The sequence below is a fragment of the Maniola jurtina genome, chromosome 22, assembly GCF_905333055.1.
Source record: "Maniola jurtina chromosome 22, ilManJurt1.1, whole genome shotgun sequence".
Taxonomy (NCBI): domain Eukaryota; kingdom Metazoa; phylum Arthropoda; class Insecta; order Lepidoptera; family Nymphalidae; genus Maniola; species Maniola jurtina.
The window spans coordinates 5,336,567-5,353,676 of NC_060050.1; the positions used below are offsets into that span (position 1 = coordinate 5,336,567).

At 37.4% G+C, this 17,110-nt stretch overlaps 1 protein-coding gene across 1 annotated transcript in view; it reads right to left on the minus strand.

The window, feature by feature from the left end:
* Positions 1-17,110, minus strand: part of LOC123876891 (microtubule-associated protein Jupiter-like) — a 196,842-nt gene that overhangs the window by 2,940 nt on the left and 176,792 nt on the right. Inside the window, exons 3-5 of the mRNA XM_045923292.1 lie at positions 3,904-4,066; positions 3,283-3,445; positions 529-621 (exon numbers count right to left, since the gene is read on the minus strand). Coding sequence (XP_045779248.1) covers positions 529-621; positions 3,283-3,445; positions 3,904-4,066 — 419 coding nt within the window. The remainder of the gene's footprint in view (positions 1-528; positions 622-3,282; positions 3,446-3,903; positions 4,067-17,110) is intronic.

The window sequence follows — 17,110 nt, forward strand, 5'->3', positions numbered from 1 at the left end:
TACTGGGTCCGGGACCCGAAGATGTCGGAAGCAAAGTGACGTCCGGGATTGGGCCATCGCGTTCGTATTTAAAAAGAGTAGGGGGAGGATCGTACTTGGCAAATGTAAACGGATCTATAGGTCCATCCAAAGTAGGAATGGGGTTGTATTTATAATCTGGCTGGGGACGATCGCCCAAAGCGGAAGTCATGCCGACAAAAGCGTGTGGCGGCAAAGGGTGATGAGGAATGTAATGTTCCTGCGGCTCTAGATAGTGTTGCGCTGGGAAAGGTGGCCAATGTTTGTCGAGAACTAGCTGAGGCGAAAGAGAATTCGGATCGATTACAGGGTGGACCTTCTCGGGATCGTCAGTTTTGAGGCCTAGCAAGGTGTAGGGGCTGTGTGGAATGTTTATAGGTGGCTTTGTGGCGGATTCCACGTAATACTGGGCTGGTTTCGGTGGCCAATCTCGAGTGAAGTATCGGTGGGTGGGTTGCGGTTCGAGGAGGTCGTCGAATGGGTAGGTGTTCGGATAGTTTGGTGAGGCACCTCGCAGGCTGGCGGCCGGGTGTCGGCGGCGCGGAGTCGGCAAGGGCACTCCGTCCCCGGTCACCGGGTTCCTCTTCGGTGGCGTGTACGATACTGACCATTTAGAACAAACTTGTTTTCATTTGTACCACGGACAGAGATCAACATTAGAGTATTAGCAATAAAAACAGGAAGACCTTATGCAATCGAACATAGTTTTAGTGGGTCTAAAATTTTAATAGAGATACGGTCACCGGATTTTTAATGCTAATACTTTTAAGTTATCCAAGTTCATAAAATCTATCATCTATGGATATATCGCTTTAACTTGAACAGAGTGCGACGCGACCACATCTTCCATTATTTTCTGAAAAATTCGTAACTTAGTACATAGTTGAATATCATATTGTTAAGTCTTATCCAAAATAATTATGGTCGCGTCACCAAACCAATTTAATATAAATTATATTAGCTATTTATTAATTTGTTACCTTTGACAAGTAATTTTACGTAAATTATATTAGTTATATTTAAGTATTTATTTAATCAGTCAGTTCTTCGATAGTTATTATTCTAATATCATTTGGGTCTCATAAATAAATCTTTTTGCACTGGAGATCAAGCCTCATTATATATAGCCTACCTATTTGGTTTTTCTCATTAATCTCTATCGTATAATTCTAAGTTTCTACCGATGATAATAATTCTTTATTTATAAGACCCGGTACTGATTAGATATGCTAAAACTGTGAACAATGTAGGTATGATTTATTATGATAATATGTTATGATAGTATTAAGAACAGTTATATCGAGCTTAATAATGATTTGGCGAAATAATTATTTTTTTAAGTTCAATGCTAGCGTGCATAAGTGCCTAATTAATTGCTTATGATGATTTTCAAACGTCCCCTTGACGATGTCACAGGAATATAATCGTCAAAGAATACGTAGCGCATGCTCGGTGTTTAGTTCAACTTGTTCGAAAGTGGAATAGAATTCAGGTATTTTTGACCCCCGACCCAAAAAGAGAAGTGTTATAAGTTTGACGTGTGTATCTGTGTATCTGTCTGTGGCATCGTAGCTTCTAAACTAATGAACCGATTTTAATTTAGTTTTTTTTTGTTTAAAGGTGGCTTGATCGAGAGTGTTCCTAGCTATAATCGAAGAAAATCTTGAAAGTTATCAGCTCTTTTCTAATTTGCTTATAGTGGTTTTTGTGTCGGGGGTTTTTTAAATTTTAAGTTATTTAACAACTACATTTCTTGTCAGAACTTTCTATTATAATTTATAATACATTCTAGTGGTTTTTGCAAAACAACAATGAATGTGCTCCTGTCAGTGCTTATTTACAAGGTATGTTTGAATGTTTGTAATTCTAACATTCAGCACAGCTGTTAAAAAAATTAAAAAAAAGATTCCGACGAATTAAGAACCTCCTCCTTTTTTGGAAGTCGGTTAAAAAGTTGTGTTAATGAAGTGCACTGAAAATAAAATAGAGAGAAGTTTTATATAAGCACTAGAGTAATCTACAAATAATGCACTAATGTGAATTTACGTTGCATTTAATACATTTCGTAGCTGGAAGATCAGACTCTCGACCGTAATCTTGCTTGTGACGTATTGAAACAGTATAATAAAATTGGCTTGTAATAAATGATTTCCCATATAGAACGACTTAAAATGTAGGTACCTACTGCCAGTATAAGAAAGTGCACTACATTGAAGAACAGTAAGTGACTGTGGCGTAACATAAAAGTGTAGGACATGATTTTGTTTGGACAGATGGCTTCTGAAATCCCTATGTCTATTAATAAAGAGTGGTATCTAATTATTCTGAGGCACAGGACTACATTTTTGCGTTGTCTACAATAATTCTATAATTATCGCTGAAAATGTTTGCTTGTCAAGTATTCATAGCGTCTAAAGATGCTCAAGCATCCCTGCAGCAGCAATGAAATGCTACTGCCACTGGAACGCTCACGAGCGTCTCAAAGAAAGCCTATGCTGATAAAAATCAGACGCTCTGCGCTGAAGCGTTCGCTCATGCGACAAATTGAGTATTCATGAGTTACTATTATTGAATTGAAGTCGCGTACGGTTGAGTATACCTATTATTATGCACCACCTACCACGGTAGAGTTTTCGTTATGCTATAATGGAGCTTATGGAATGGTTCTATGTTTTCTCCTTCGTTGTCTTTGAATGATTTTTCAAAAATCATTTTAAATTTTACGCGTGAAAATATCGTGATGGTGTTGTCCTGTCACCCTACAGTTACGCCACCGAAATTCGATTCCACATTCGTCCAGCTTAGCTAGGCTGTTGCGTTACGGCCCGTTCACACATGGGAGTCCGTTTTACTGGTACGTTTTTAACGGATACGTCATAATTTTATGCTCTGTTCACACATAGGCACCGTATAACGTTCAACGGATCCATCATTACTGGATGCGATGTGTGAACAGAAAACTCGCAGTATTCCGCCACTATACTACAAGGATGGATCTATCCGTTAAAATTCTACGTATCCGTATATTTTTACTGTTCCGTCGTCCAGTATTCGATGACAAAACGGAATGTCATTTTTTTACGGAACGATATTGTTTACTGTATACAGAATACTGTGCCATGTGTGAAGTCGCTCATACAACTACATACGCCATCGACGAAAAAAAAACGTACACGATAAAACGGAACAGTAAAACGGAGACATGTGTGAACCGGCCGTTACGTGCTGGCAATGCTTCACGTGCCTACATTGAGAACGACTCACACTGGTCGGCGGGCTCCGTCTCACCTCGGCTGGGCGTGGAGGACGCGCTGCCGTTGATCTTGGGAGAGTGAGCCGGGCTGCCGTTCACCTCGCCGTCGCCGAACTGGATGTGGCTGCGGATGGTGTCCGTGATCATTGGCGACACTGACGAGTTGCCGGCGGTCTGGAATCAGGGGGTGCAGGAAGTGTTTAACGCCTCGCCAATCATTTGCCTAATAAAATGTAAGTACCTAACTTACGAAGATAAATTTTCAACACAAACGGAAAAATCGGCCCTAACGTTACTGTTTCTATTAAAGGTCCCAATCTATGGGCCCAATATTGAAACTGGAGGTGACAATGGAAGCCGGAAGGGCATTCCATATTGTAGCGGTGATCTGATTTCAGTCCGAATGTTATTTCTTGTATGATGGTGCGAAACCCTCGTGCCCCTTCGAGACCGACTCTCACTTGGCCGATTTTTCCTAAATAGCTTCTTAAGCTTCGCAGCAGAGCTGTATCTAGCTGCTGTCTTACCAGTAGAGCCGTAAGTGGGTAGGCAACTTTCAATCGTTTACAGCTCTTTACACTGGGTAAAAAACATGGGATAAATGGTATGGGAATTAAAAAAATGACAAGTACCTTCACCTGTCCAAAAAGCCTGGTGTGCGTGTCCCGCGGGCGCGTGGGAGTGTCCCTGACGATGCGGGGACGCGTGGAGCCGTTCTTCATGGGGCTGCCGCCGTCCAGCGTGTCGCCGCCGTTGAAGATCTCCGCGATGCAGCTCTTGGGCGCATTGGGAACTCTGGAATGAGACAATAGTCAAATTAAATAACTTGAATTTAAAAAGACACAAATAAGTACGGGTCTGAACTGAAACATCATCATGTTCAACATCAGACGGTTCATTTTTTGTTCATTTCTGATTTTCATGCGGTAGGCATCCTTCAATCGAAAGATCTAAACACAAAATGATTCACAAAATATTAAGATTTGATTTTAAAACTTTATTTATTAAGATTTGTGCATTATATTCGTAGTTGTTTAAACAACTAACTATTTTGTCAAGGATTTGTATGTTAGAATTTCCTGAATGGATGTGTTTGGTTCTTATTCGGTTTTTGATATTATTTATTATTGTACGTTTCACTTTTTTAATTTTAGTATCTAATTTATTTTATTTTTTGTATAAGCATTTTAAGAACAACATGTTAAACTAACACAATATTTTTACGCCGCTACGGCTAATGTGTTGTACTATTATAATAATTTAACCATCTTTTTAACACACATTATTCAAATAAAGAATTTATTATTATTATTATTCAAAAGTGACAAACAAAAAGAAACAACCACTTGACATTCACTCGAATGAACCGTCTGATGTCACCTTAACCAGAATGAGCGAACTCGGTTTGATCCTGAATCGAGGATATCATGTCAAATATTAGGCTAAGGGTGACGTGAAATCAAAGAAACCTAGCAACAAATGTAGAAACATTTGACGCCTGTCAGTGAAAAAGAGTTTTTCTTACAAGTTCCATAACTGTCGTGAACATTGTGCCTTAGCTGCCTGATAAGAAAAAAAACATAAGTCACACACAGCTCTATGCATGATGCTCTGAGATGATTGTGTCTTGCAAGGTAGGGCATATTTTGACCTTAAGAAATAGGGATTTAGATATAAAGAACCAAAGTTCTAGAGTTTTAATACTTAGATTTGAAAGCTAGAAATTTTCCCAATCCATCATTATTCGGGAAGTCAGTCTGGTTTATCTTTACTGAGACAAAAAAACGATAATAATCATATTATTTTACCCATGATAGTGTAAAGCCAGTCTTAATACCTAATTAAGTTACGCGACCGGAAATCAAACGAGAAAACCCCAAAAGAAACTCTTTGATAAAGCCTTAATAATTTTGACATCATCAATCAAGTTTCCCTAAAAAATTTGACCCAGTTGTGTAACCTTAGATAAGTACCTACCTTCCTACATGATTTTAATTAATTCTTTAGTGTCAATAAAATAGCGAAAGTGCTTTTATCTTTATGTTTACAACAGTAACTAAATCACTTCTATAAAATGTCCGTATTAGAGCATCTACAGACTCACATCCCCGTCTAACTCTACAACCGACTAGTCAGCACGTCTGAAATAGCTTGAATCGGATCGGAAATTCATTTATCCGTGTCAATGAACTGTATCACCCGCCCTACCATGCCCTACAATAACTCTGTTTTTGAAAATCGAATTGAGCGATTTGTTTGCGGTATTTGTTGACTACAAGTTCCCCTACGGAAGTAGAGGCGGCCCTTACACAGGTAATGGCTATGCGTGTCCAGTCAGCTGTGGGGTGACCGCTGGTCTATTAATAATAATGCATTCTAGGGATCGAATTTCGGTAATCGGATAGGGATTTGGTTATAAGCTTATAGGTAAGTAACCATTGGATTTAATAATAGGTATCTGGTATATCTACATCAGTGAAATCGGGAACGATGACCGGTGGAGCCGGAATATTCTAGAGTGGAGACCCCGAACAACTACCCAAGCGTAGATGGACCGACGATATAGAGCGAATGGTGAAAAGTGGTTGAATGAGGAAGGCTCAATATAGGGCGTGGTGGTGAAAGACCTGGTGGTGGTGGTTCAGTAATGGACGTCCATAGGCTGAAATTATGATGAAGATGAAGTGGAATCGATTAATAAATAATGAACGAGAGGAAAAAGTTTATTGAAACAGGATCTAAGGCGTCGATATTTAGAAATAAATTAATAACTACTTACGCGTTATGTTTCTTCGTTTTGTAGAAGTCTGTTAAAATTGCAAAACTTTATGTAAGTTTTCAGGTAACGGTAGACTTTTTTGAATTATACGCATTTTCACGTTTACGCCAGAAAACTCAACAAAAATGTTTGTGTATTCATACATATTGCATTTTGGTGTCAACGGACTGTTGTTGCCATAATTTTCTCAGTCCTATTTTAATACGGAGCAGCTTGAGTTTGCGGAAGCTTACAAATAGTTTCAGTACTAGAATCACAGAAGGCAGTGGTGCATAGCGTCGGCGGGCCGGAAACCGCACTGCACTGCTGGCGTATCGATTCTGTGAGCCTAGCCAAGATATCTGTACAAAAATTCAAGTAAGGATTTACCTAGTCCTTTTCCTAATGTGATTTTACGCAGGTATTACAGCCTGGATAAATCTTTCACATATATTTACAAGTGTAAATTAAAAATTGATAACACCCCCGACAAGTGAAGGTTACAGTAACTAGAAAAGAGCTGATAACTTTCAAACGGCTGAACCGATTTTCTTGGATTATAGCTAAGAACATGCACTCTCGATCAAGCCACCTTTGAAACAAAAAAAAACTAAATTAAAATCGGTTCATTAGTTTAGGAGATACGATGCCACAGACAGATACACAGATACACACGTCAAACTTATACCCCTCTATTTGGGTTGGGGGTAAAAAAGAGGAATATTGAGAGAGAGAGCAGGTTGGAATTTTTAGAATATATTTCTTACCGAACTTGAACTGATAAGTAGGTATAGGCAGGTACGTGAGTGCCTATATACCTACTGCCAGACCCTGTACCTACATCATTTCATCTAGGTACAGTAAGCCTAAATGGTCTTATTATAGTTTTAGTATACTTAGTATGTATTATTAGCAAGCTGAAGTGGCAGTGGGCAGACCATGCCTGTCGTAGAGGCGACGGCCGTTGGAGCCGGAAAGTCTTTGAGTGGAGACCACGTTTAAGCAAGCGTAGTGTGGGATGCCCTCCAGCACAATGAACCGACGATGAAAATGAAAGCGGCTAGCGGGAAGTGGCTGGATGAGGAAGGCTGAGGACCGGGTGTGGTGGCGCTCTATAGGGAAGGCCTATGTCCAACAGTGGACGTCCACAGGCTGATGATGATGATAGTATATTATATATTTACATTTTATTTTTTATGCATGCGCTAAAATGTTGCCGGGCAAAATTGACAACACACCGTTGTCAATTTTTCACATTTCCACTTTCTTTTCTGATCCAGTAGTATCTAGGCAAAGCTTGTGATCGGCCTTAGTCTTAACCTCAAACCGTTTCCACTTACAACGTTTGCGGTCTCATATCTGGCGATCAGGTGGTTCGCATTAAGCAGGCGTCTAGATTTACGAGTATAATCGAGTGTTTTCTGCTTCGCCGAGAGCTTATTAGTCTCTCTCCCACACCGCATCGATGTTGCTGTAATGATGTTTTCTAGAAAATTGCCTTCGCAACGCCTGCCTTTCAAATTAGTTTACGCTCCGTCTGTAATGTGTTTGCTTATTGAAGAGCGGAAATTTCTATGATATTTGAATAGATGGGTCTTATAGATAAGGTCAGGTGGGGTAAGAGGGACGCGGGGGGAAGAGAAACTGTAACTAGTAAAAAGAAAACTATAACGGCGAGCTCTATGGTCACTACGTTGATATAACAGTATTAGGCGTAGTTCATATATTCTTGGATAGATTGCGCTACAACACGGCAGATAAGCGAGTAAAAGAGAGAAAAAAAAATCAGTTGTCAAACTAAAAAAACCAAGACCTAGCGGCGTTCCGTGTTTGTGTTATTAAAATATTAAAAACATCAGTTTTGCGGTTGATTGCTATGGTAAGTGTAATTATTACGTTTAATCTTTATTTTCTACGTATTGTATTGTTTGTAGTGTGTGTTTTTAGTGCTTTTTCGATGTCAATAAAAACATAACCTTCAAAATGGCAAGCTGGGAAAGAGGAACGGCTGTACTAGGTTAAGAGAAACATATGTTCCTCTTTCCCGGTTTCAGGGGGTAACAAACATTTTTAAAATACCGCTTAAATTCCGGCTGACTTTTAAGTACTGGCCAAGATTTGTAGGATAAACCTACCTATGAATATGAACAACTTTTTCTAAATAAAAAGTCAGCTGTTCCATACAAAAGTATCGATCAGCTGTGACCAAAATGTATGAAATACTTAGTAGATTTTTTTTTTCGAGTACGAAAGTTGGTCCCATACAAAAGGTTAAGGTTTATCCTACAAATTTTGGCCAGGACTTAAAAAGTCAGCCGGTATAACACGTTCCGTAAATAGCCATGATTTGTTTAACTGTTTATTTGTTACAGAAAAAGCAAAATGCCTCGAGCTTACGAAAAAAAGACCGATAGAAGTTCTTACCCGAAAGAAAAACTATTAGAAGCAGTTAGGGCCGTTAAAAGTGGCGCTTTGTCAGGTTATGCAACCTCAAAACATTATGTTATAGTTATATTTCAAAACATTATGTTATAGTTTATATTTCACTACGAATGTTATTGTTTGTGACAGTATTTTTGTTGTGATACATTGTTGTTTACAATTACGCGTATAGGCCAAAGTGAGAAAAGTTCAAAATTGTTAGAAGTTTGTTTTGTTTCTTACGAGTTAATTTTTTAAATTGTAATTAAGTAAAGAAATTTACTAAAACCATATCTGTTTTTAGAATACATTTCTATCCCAACTGTTCCGACCAATATTATAAATGCAAAAGTCTGTCTTTCTCTGTCTGTCTGTCTGTCTGTATGTCTGTCTGTCTGTCTGTTGCGTTTCCACGCCTAAACCACTGAACCAATCTTAAGAAATTTGGAAGGTAGGTAGCTTGACACCCGGGGCTAGGGCATAGGCTTCATTTTAACCGATCACGGGACACTAAAGGGGGTTCATGTTTTGAAAAATTGTGCCAAGCGCGATATAACCAAAACGCGGACGAAGTCGCGGGCGGAAAGCTAGTTTTTAATACGTTCATTTAATACCAGAAAAAGTTTAGCACCTCTGACCTTACCTATATGTTCCTGTTACCCCAAATTTCGTTTTTGTATGCTGTCAGCCTAAATAAGACCTTATTTTAAACGAGGTAAGGTTTTCATTCCCTTAACTCAAAAAATAATTTAATACATGCTATATAAACAGTTAAAAACACGAGTTATTACTTAAAAGTATCGAGTGTTCCTCTTACCCCAAATCTCGGGTAAGAGGAACATTTTTATGACCTAGCTTTGTTGCTAAATTGTGCCGTAATTATACGAACAATCTAGTTCTGTATCAAAAAAAATGTTAGTATATTTCAAAAGCGAAGATTTGTTTCAATTAATATCGAAATAAATGTATAATTTTGATAGCTGAAGGCCAAAATGTTCACAAACCAGTAAAGTATGTTTCTCTTACCCCACTTGACCTTACCTAGATTTAATTACAGCTAAAGGAAGGAGGATTAATGGCAATTTACATTCGGTACCTACGTAAGTATTTCGTAGAAGTTGCGGATCTACTGTCTAGATTTTTTTCTCTTAGCATCAGCGGAATAATGTTGAATTTCTTCTATGTTTGTCAAAATAGCCTACGTAGATGCATGCCTACGTAGTTGTTTTTATAAATAATGATACAGAATAGGTATATTCGAGTAGGAAAGACTCGTCCGAAGAATATTTATTATGTAGGGATAGGTTCGCTTTACGGTCGTATTTTATTTACGTATTTTTGTATTCTATGAAGCCTCAGGTCTTCATGGTAAATTGGGTCAAACATACGAAGAGAAACAGCCTAAGGGCATGTCTAAGGCTCTAAAAGTTCATAAATTATAGACAAAGAATTTGCCCTGACATTTAGCTTTAAGTACATATTACCTACCTATCTATTTATTGACTTACTTTAAGCAATTGTAAGTAGGTTAGTTAGATACAAAAAATTTATACCTAAGGGGAATTCTTACTGGCCATACCTACTTATGTTATTATCGGGTTAAGAATATGATGATTGATAAGTGATAAGATAACGTAGGCTCATGGACCTATGAATACCGTAGGATTACAAAATTTTTGAGGAGAAATTAATTGAATTCGGAAAATATGAGACAAAGTAAACTCCACGCTGAAATAGCCACAATAATGTAAAGCGTAAAATTCGATTAGTAGGTAAGTATTAGTACAAATAGTTGCTATTTTGAAGGTAAAGTTACTAAGTGGTAAGAGGTACCTATTTACAAATCTTATTAGAGATACAAAGTCGCTTTACCAGACTTGGTGGAGTATGAAAAGCAAACGTATAATTACATTATACCGCACCAACCTTAATAACAAACAACACACATTAATAAACACACTGGACGGTATAATTACGTATAAGAAAGTGCGTGAGAGTAAATATCTAACGTAGTTTTGTTATTTTGTAATACAAATAACAGGCATGCGCGGGCGCCACACGCGGCGCGAACTTTGGAAGGGTTGTCTAAGCCTGCTAGTATTTCCTGAATTACACATTTTAATGACGAAATATACATATATACTACTTGGCGATGACCGTGATTTCATCCGCGTGGATTTGAATTTTTGAAAAATCTCGTGGTACGAATGATTTGTGCGTATTGAACGAGTTTTGCACAAGATAAGTTAAATGGTTTTTGGCATTGGATTGTGTTCAGGTACTATAATAATATCGCTTAGTTTTTGCTGAAGTATTGGTTACACCTTGTATTATGGTTTGGACTCACCCACCGCTTTGCGGTACGGTGGCGAAACCTTAAATTTTGAAAAGCTCCTGAGTATGCTCTCCGAAATATTACCTAGAATTTACTTCTTTAGTGACATAGGTGGAAGTGTTGAACCTGGTGTAAGTAAATCATGTGTAGGTATTGAATATTCAGTAACCGGATACCTATCAGCCCTGCACGGCTAGGGGGCGTCGTTACAGAAATAGGCAGCTGTCAAACGGACGCCATGGAACAGAGCACAGACGCCGGAAGACAATAAAATCCATTTTGTTTCAAATATTATTTTACTGTTAATGTAAGACAGTTATCATTAGAAGACAACTAGTCTTATCCCGTTGCTTTATCTGCTTAACTTTTATTGGTTTGTATTAGGTACAAGTACCAATGTGAGGAAACCTGCATGATTGAAAGTTCTCCATATTGTTCTCAAGGGTGTGTGAAGTCTACCAATCTGCACTTGGCTAGGCGTGGTAGACTAATGGCCAAACCCCTTCTTACTCTAAATATTTATTATGATGAACTTGTAAATGGTTGTAGGAAAATATTGTGAAGAAGCCTGCATGCCTGAGTGTTCTCCATAATGTTCTCAAAGATGTTTGAAGTTTAGTACCTACTAGACACCAGACTACCTATTAGTAGCCATGGTGATAGACTAGTTGACTATTTGGTATAGTTACCTTCTTTATAAATGATGCTAATTATTTGAGTTTTATATAGTATGGGCCAACCTTGGTACCTGGGTTAATTTATATCAGACAGCTACCCTATTCATTTAAAAGAAAACCCACTTTGTCCCTTTTGGTTAGTGACTAATCGTCTTTTTATTCACCAGGTCAAGGCCTACGGTGGAGTACCTTAATAAGACTAATGTAGGTACCCCATGCAATCACAAAATAAGTCAACAAAAATTGCTCAAGTTTGTATCAGAATTCTACACAGAACACGCATATTATTCCGTAGCAATGCTAACTTAGTAGTGGCTTACTAGTTGCTAAAAACTTTCGCAGTCATTATTTTCTAAACGGTAGTTTTTTTTCAAAAACTATCTCAGAGACCTAATACCTAACAATTTTAAAATTGTTTTCAGAGTTGAACGATTTAATTTCGTTTAACAGACGAAAATTAAATCCATAATATTATTATAGCATTTTTTCTAGAAAAAGGCTTGTTAAAGGATAAATATCTACTTACCATGTCTAGAAAAATATTTTCTGAGTCCTTGGCTACGGCCCCTGGCAATAGTATTTACTGATGTATTGGTAGTTTTTGTTTGTGTCTTAAAATTTTCTTCACCATGATTTGTCTTTTAGTAAGATGAAGATAGAAAGTTCAGAAATAAGAAATGTCAACTGCGTAAATCCCATCTATAAATACCGTAACGTCTCCGTTTACCGATCGCGAAGAAGATAATGTCACATGGAGGATATGTGGCAGTGGTAGGCATTTAACATAACACCGTAGAATGATTCATTTGATATGCCTTAGGATTTATTAGACGCTCGTGTGCAGTTACAGTGTCGTAATTAATCACTTGATGATAATAATTACTATTGGTTTTAAAGAGTCACTAATTTATTACCTATTTACTTTGGTTAGTATCCGTACTGCCATACTAATAGTAATAAGTATTACAAATGCGGCTTTCCACGCTTTAAACGTCACTGAACCGACTTCGATAAAATTTTGCAAAGATATAGCTTGCACCTAGGGGTATTTTCTAAAAACCTAAGGTTGAAATCTATAGAGGGCACTTTGAATTTTCTTAGACCTAAAACACTGTTAAAACGAGACAGCGTTATACCACTGGCATAAATCTGTCTCGTTTTAACTGAAACTTAATTCTAAGCAAAATCAAAGTGCGTTGTAAAGATTTCAACCTAAGTTTGCGTAGATGAAATGGAGGGCATCAGTTACCACTTAATCAATTCAAAATTGATCAAATAAGTCACGACCAGCCTTTTTTTTAGACTTTGGAGGTATGCGACAGCGACGGGAGACGGCGACACGCGACATCAGTGTTGCGTATTTGTATCAAAGATAAACTATTATATGCGAGTACCCACTTGGAACTCTCTGTACTGTATGCAAAGTGTTGGCCGTCGCAGTCGCTCACTTCAAATGCTCTCATTACAAAGTATGCAAGTGTCGCCTCGCCAATATCGCGCGGAGCGGTCTCATAGCTCAAAGTCTGCTTAAGAACTTAAAATAGGTAGTTAGATTAGAAGGTTCAAGATACCGAGGGCGATGGGGCAGAGGTGTTCAGCAGGCCAAGCACAAGTAGTGCGACAACTCTTCGCGAAAAACACGAATCGCGACTTTAGTTTAATATCTTGCTATTTAGAGAGGAAATACTAAACATAAACATTTCTAAAAGTATCTACTTTTCATAAATGTTTATGTAGTTACTATAATGTTGGTAATGCATTAAATACATTATAACCATTACAAGAAGAAGATAAGGTACCGTATCCTGGATATTAATGGTTTATAGATACGGTTCTAACATTTACTTAATTTTCATAAAATTTCATGTTATTATAAACAGACATAACATTCATGGTAATGGAGAGATAGGGTTGCTTTATATTAAGTACGATCATACATTGACCTAGCTTTCGATAAAGCTGCTCGAATTTAGGTACTGTTTAAGAAAAAATGCTATTCGTCGCATGTCCTTCACCTACTTAGCTGACACCTAATGTCTTCGCTCGTGAAAACCTTTGATTTTCCGGGATAAAAATAAGTGTATGTCACTCTCGGTCTGCAAAAATCAAGTCGATCCGGTGCAACGTTGAAAGGCGATCAAAGGATAAACCACGAAATCAATAAATCAACAAACCAATAAATCAACAAACCAACAAGCAATCACACTAGTTTGAACGAAAATTATTGCCACCATCGAGGATCTCCTCTCGATCGATAAAATCGACCAAGGTAATCCGACGACAACTGGTCACTAGAGGTACAAACATGGTACTATTTAACTAGAAAATAACTCAAAATTTTAAAAAAAAAACCTCTATAAGAAAACTAGTAAAGAGCTGATAACTTTCAAACGGCTGAACCGATATTCTTCGATTATAGCTAAGAACACTCTCGATCAAGCCACCTTTCAAACAAAAAAAATTAAAATCGGTTCATTCGTTTACGAGCTACGATGCCACAAACAGATACACAGATACACAAGTCAAACTTATAACACCCCTCTTTTTGGGTCGGGGATTAAAAACGATACAGTGGTAGGTAGTGGTACAGTCTATTCATCGATAGTCCAATTCGAAAAACTTTGTGAATGTAAAGAGTTTTTTATAGTCGGAACAATTATTGTACAAGAACATTTACAAGAACAACTTGCACTTGTCAGGTTTCCCCTTACAATAAATTGAAATGTTTGTTTAACAGACTTCAATGAAATTCTAACCTATGATGATTGCGACCGTGTTGCGCAATTAGCCACCTGTCCATAGAAAGAAACACGGCAATGCCATGTTATCCATGGTAACGAGAGACAGTAACTTTATCATATGTGGAGCGACGGGAGAAAATGCTTTTAGTTTCCGAACGAAAGGCGATACGTTACGTTTTATACCTTCTATATGTAGAGAGCACTTTCGCGGCAATTCGTTTTTAATGACATTCATACAACATTTATACATTGAGCCTCGATTGCTCAACGGTTGAGGAGTGGACTGAATTCCGAAAGGTCGGCGGTTCAAACTCTACCCGTTGCAGTATTGTCGTACCCACTCCTGGCACAAGCTTTACGCTTAATTGGAGGGGAAAGGGGAGTATTAGTCATGATAATTAGCATGGCTAATATTCTTTAAAAAAAAATTATAGCAAACTAGAGGATGCCCGCGATTTCGTCCGCGTGGATTTAGGTCTTTAAAGATCCCGTGGGAACTGTTTGATTTTCCTGGATAAAATGCCTATTTCAATTACAGAGACGCAAGTAGTACCTCGGTCGGTTAAGCGGATGGGTTTTCAGGAATCCCATGGGAATTCTTTGATTTTCCGGTATAAAAAGTAGCTTAAGACCGTCCTCGGAATATAAGCTAACTCTGTACCAAATTCCGTCAGAATCGGTTAAACTATTGGGCCGTGAAAAGGTAGCAGACAGACAGACACACTTTCGCATTTATAATATTAGTATGGATATGGATGAGTGCAATGGAATGTTTATTTTAAACCACTAGAATTCACTAGATGATGCCCGCGATTTCGTGGAACTCTTTGATTTTCCTGGATAAAAAGTAGCCTATATATCACTCTTCAGGTCTTTACTATACCCATCCAAAAAATCCCGTCGCTCTGTTGCTCTGTTGTGACGTGATTGAAAGAAACCAAAAACCAATAATTAACAAACAAACACACTTTCGTATTTATGATATGGGTAGTGATTTTGCGTTTTTATTCTAGAACCTATCCGATTCGTTAAAGGGGAAATTAAACGTAGATATGATATATTCTTGTTTCTGATTATTTAGTTGAAAGTCAGTGTACCAGAAATTCTCCAGGCAATCCTAGAAGAAACAGACTTAATATTTAACGGGCGTTCTAGTCTATGTTTTACACCTCATACTTAGTCGTAGACCACCCAGACCAGTAAATCAATGAATCAATAAGTCAACATGACTCTGCGGTGGACCCTAGAGGCATAGTAAGGATAGTAGTTTTCTAGTAGATCAAGCATCTAACTAGTAGATGACTAGTAAAACTTTTTTGGCTGGTAGAGTAAGGGCCAGTACAAACAGATGAGACTTGGGCGCGTTTGGAACCCTCGTAGCTTTAGTTTTGAGTTTACGTAATTAATATAATATAATACGCAACTTTGAAAATAATTATGTACTGAAAACAAAACACGGAAGACACGTGCCGTCACCGTTACACCAAAGTAAATAAACCTATAATCTGAAATGTAAACAAGAACGCCGCCGCGCTTTGACTCTGCCGGTATGCTTTGCGCCTTAGTCTCGTAGGATTGCTTAGGCTAAATTAGAAGCACCCATGTTTCGCCTTTTCACTGAAATGAACTGTTGGTAACATGATTTTACACTAAAAAACCTGTTTATTTATTATTTTCAATTTCAGTTTCTCAACAAAAGAAAATTACTCCATCAGTATTGCTTATTAAGATACCTACTTATTGCAATAGATGATTGATATGTTGCACAATATTTTAATAATAAATTCTGTCATAGTAGCCAACCAATTACCTAAGGTCTGCAAAAAAATCACAAAATAGCTTACTGATAGTTTCTGTAAATTGTAATATGTTTTTGTTCAGTTTTGAATTTTAGAGTACAATTATTGTTTGCTGTATCTATGACCTACTGACCGGAATAAATCTAAGTAGGTTTTTATTTTATTCAATGATGATGCATGCTGAATTTGCTTGTAGGTACATATTAGTTACATGAAAGTCTGTGAATGAAATTTAGTTTAACACTGTACCTTGGTAGATCTACACTATCCACAAGTACAAAGATGACAATCGCCATCATTTCAACGTCAAAATTTTATTAAAATTAGTTCAGTTCTACATAATAGATAGATAGATAGATAGATAGATAGATAGAAATACTTTATTGCACACAAAAACACATGTAAAGGATAACAACACAGTAAGAAGAAAACAGAAAAAAACAATTGTGTGCAAAGGCGGCCTTATTGCTTGGAGCAATCACTACCAGGCAACCTTTGCTGAAAGGAGAAGTTCTAGGAAGGAGGTTGGATAGTACCAAGTCGCAAGGAATTTTTTTTTTTTTAAAGATTTATATATATACTAATAAACATAAAAAGTAATTATATATATATATATAATATATAAAAATATATATGTATAATATATATGTATAATATGAAACTTTTAACAGCTTTATATTTGTTAGGTCACTCAACCATTTTTATAGATTTCTCTTTTAAATACCACTTGTAGTACCTATTAGTAGACAATAGGTTCGACCTAAAATTTCATGTTACCTACAATGTTTTTGCTGTCCGTACATAAAGGTTGTGGGAACGCGAGTAGTAAATAATAAACAAGTCAATTTACATCGGCGATTGGATGAAAACTCGGTCATGTAATGCCTAGGCAAATTAGGTTTCAAAATTGCTTCTATCGACGTACCAGTGTCTTTGTGATATATTGACTTTTGATAAACTTTGGAATGATGGCTGTTAATAAAAATGATTGCGTTTTATTTATCTAGTCTTCATCTTGTACAATGAACAGATCAGATGACGAACGGACTATGTCCTCAGCTGGATATAAATATTTCTCAAAGGTATTTCGAATTACCTGCGATCCCCC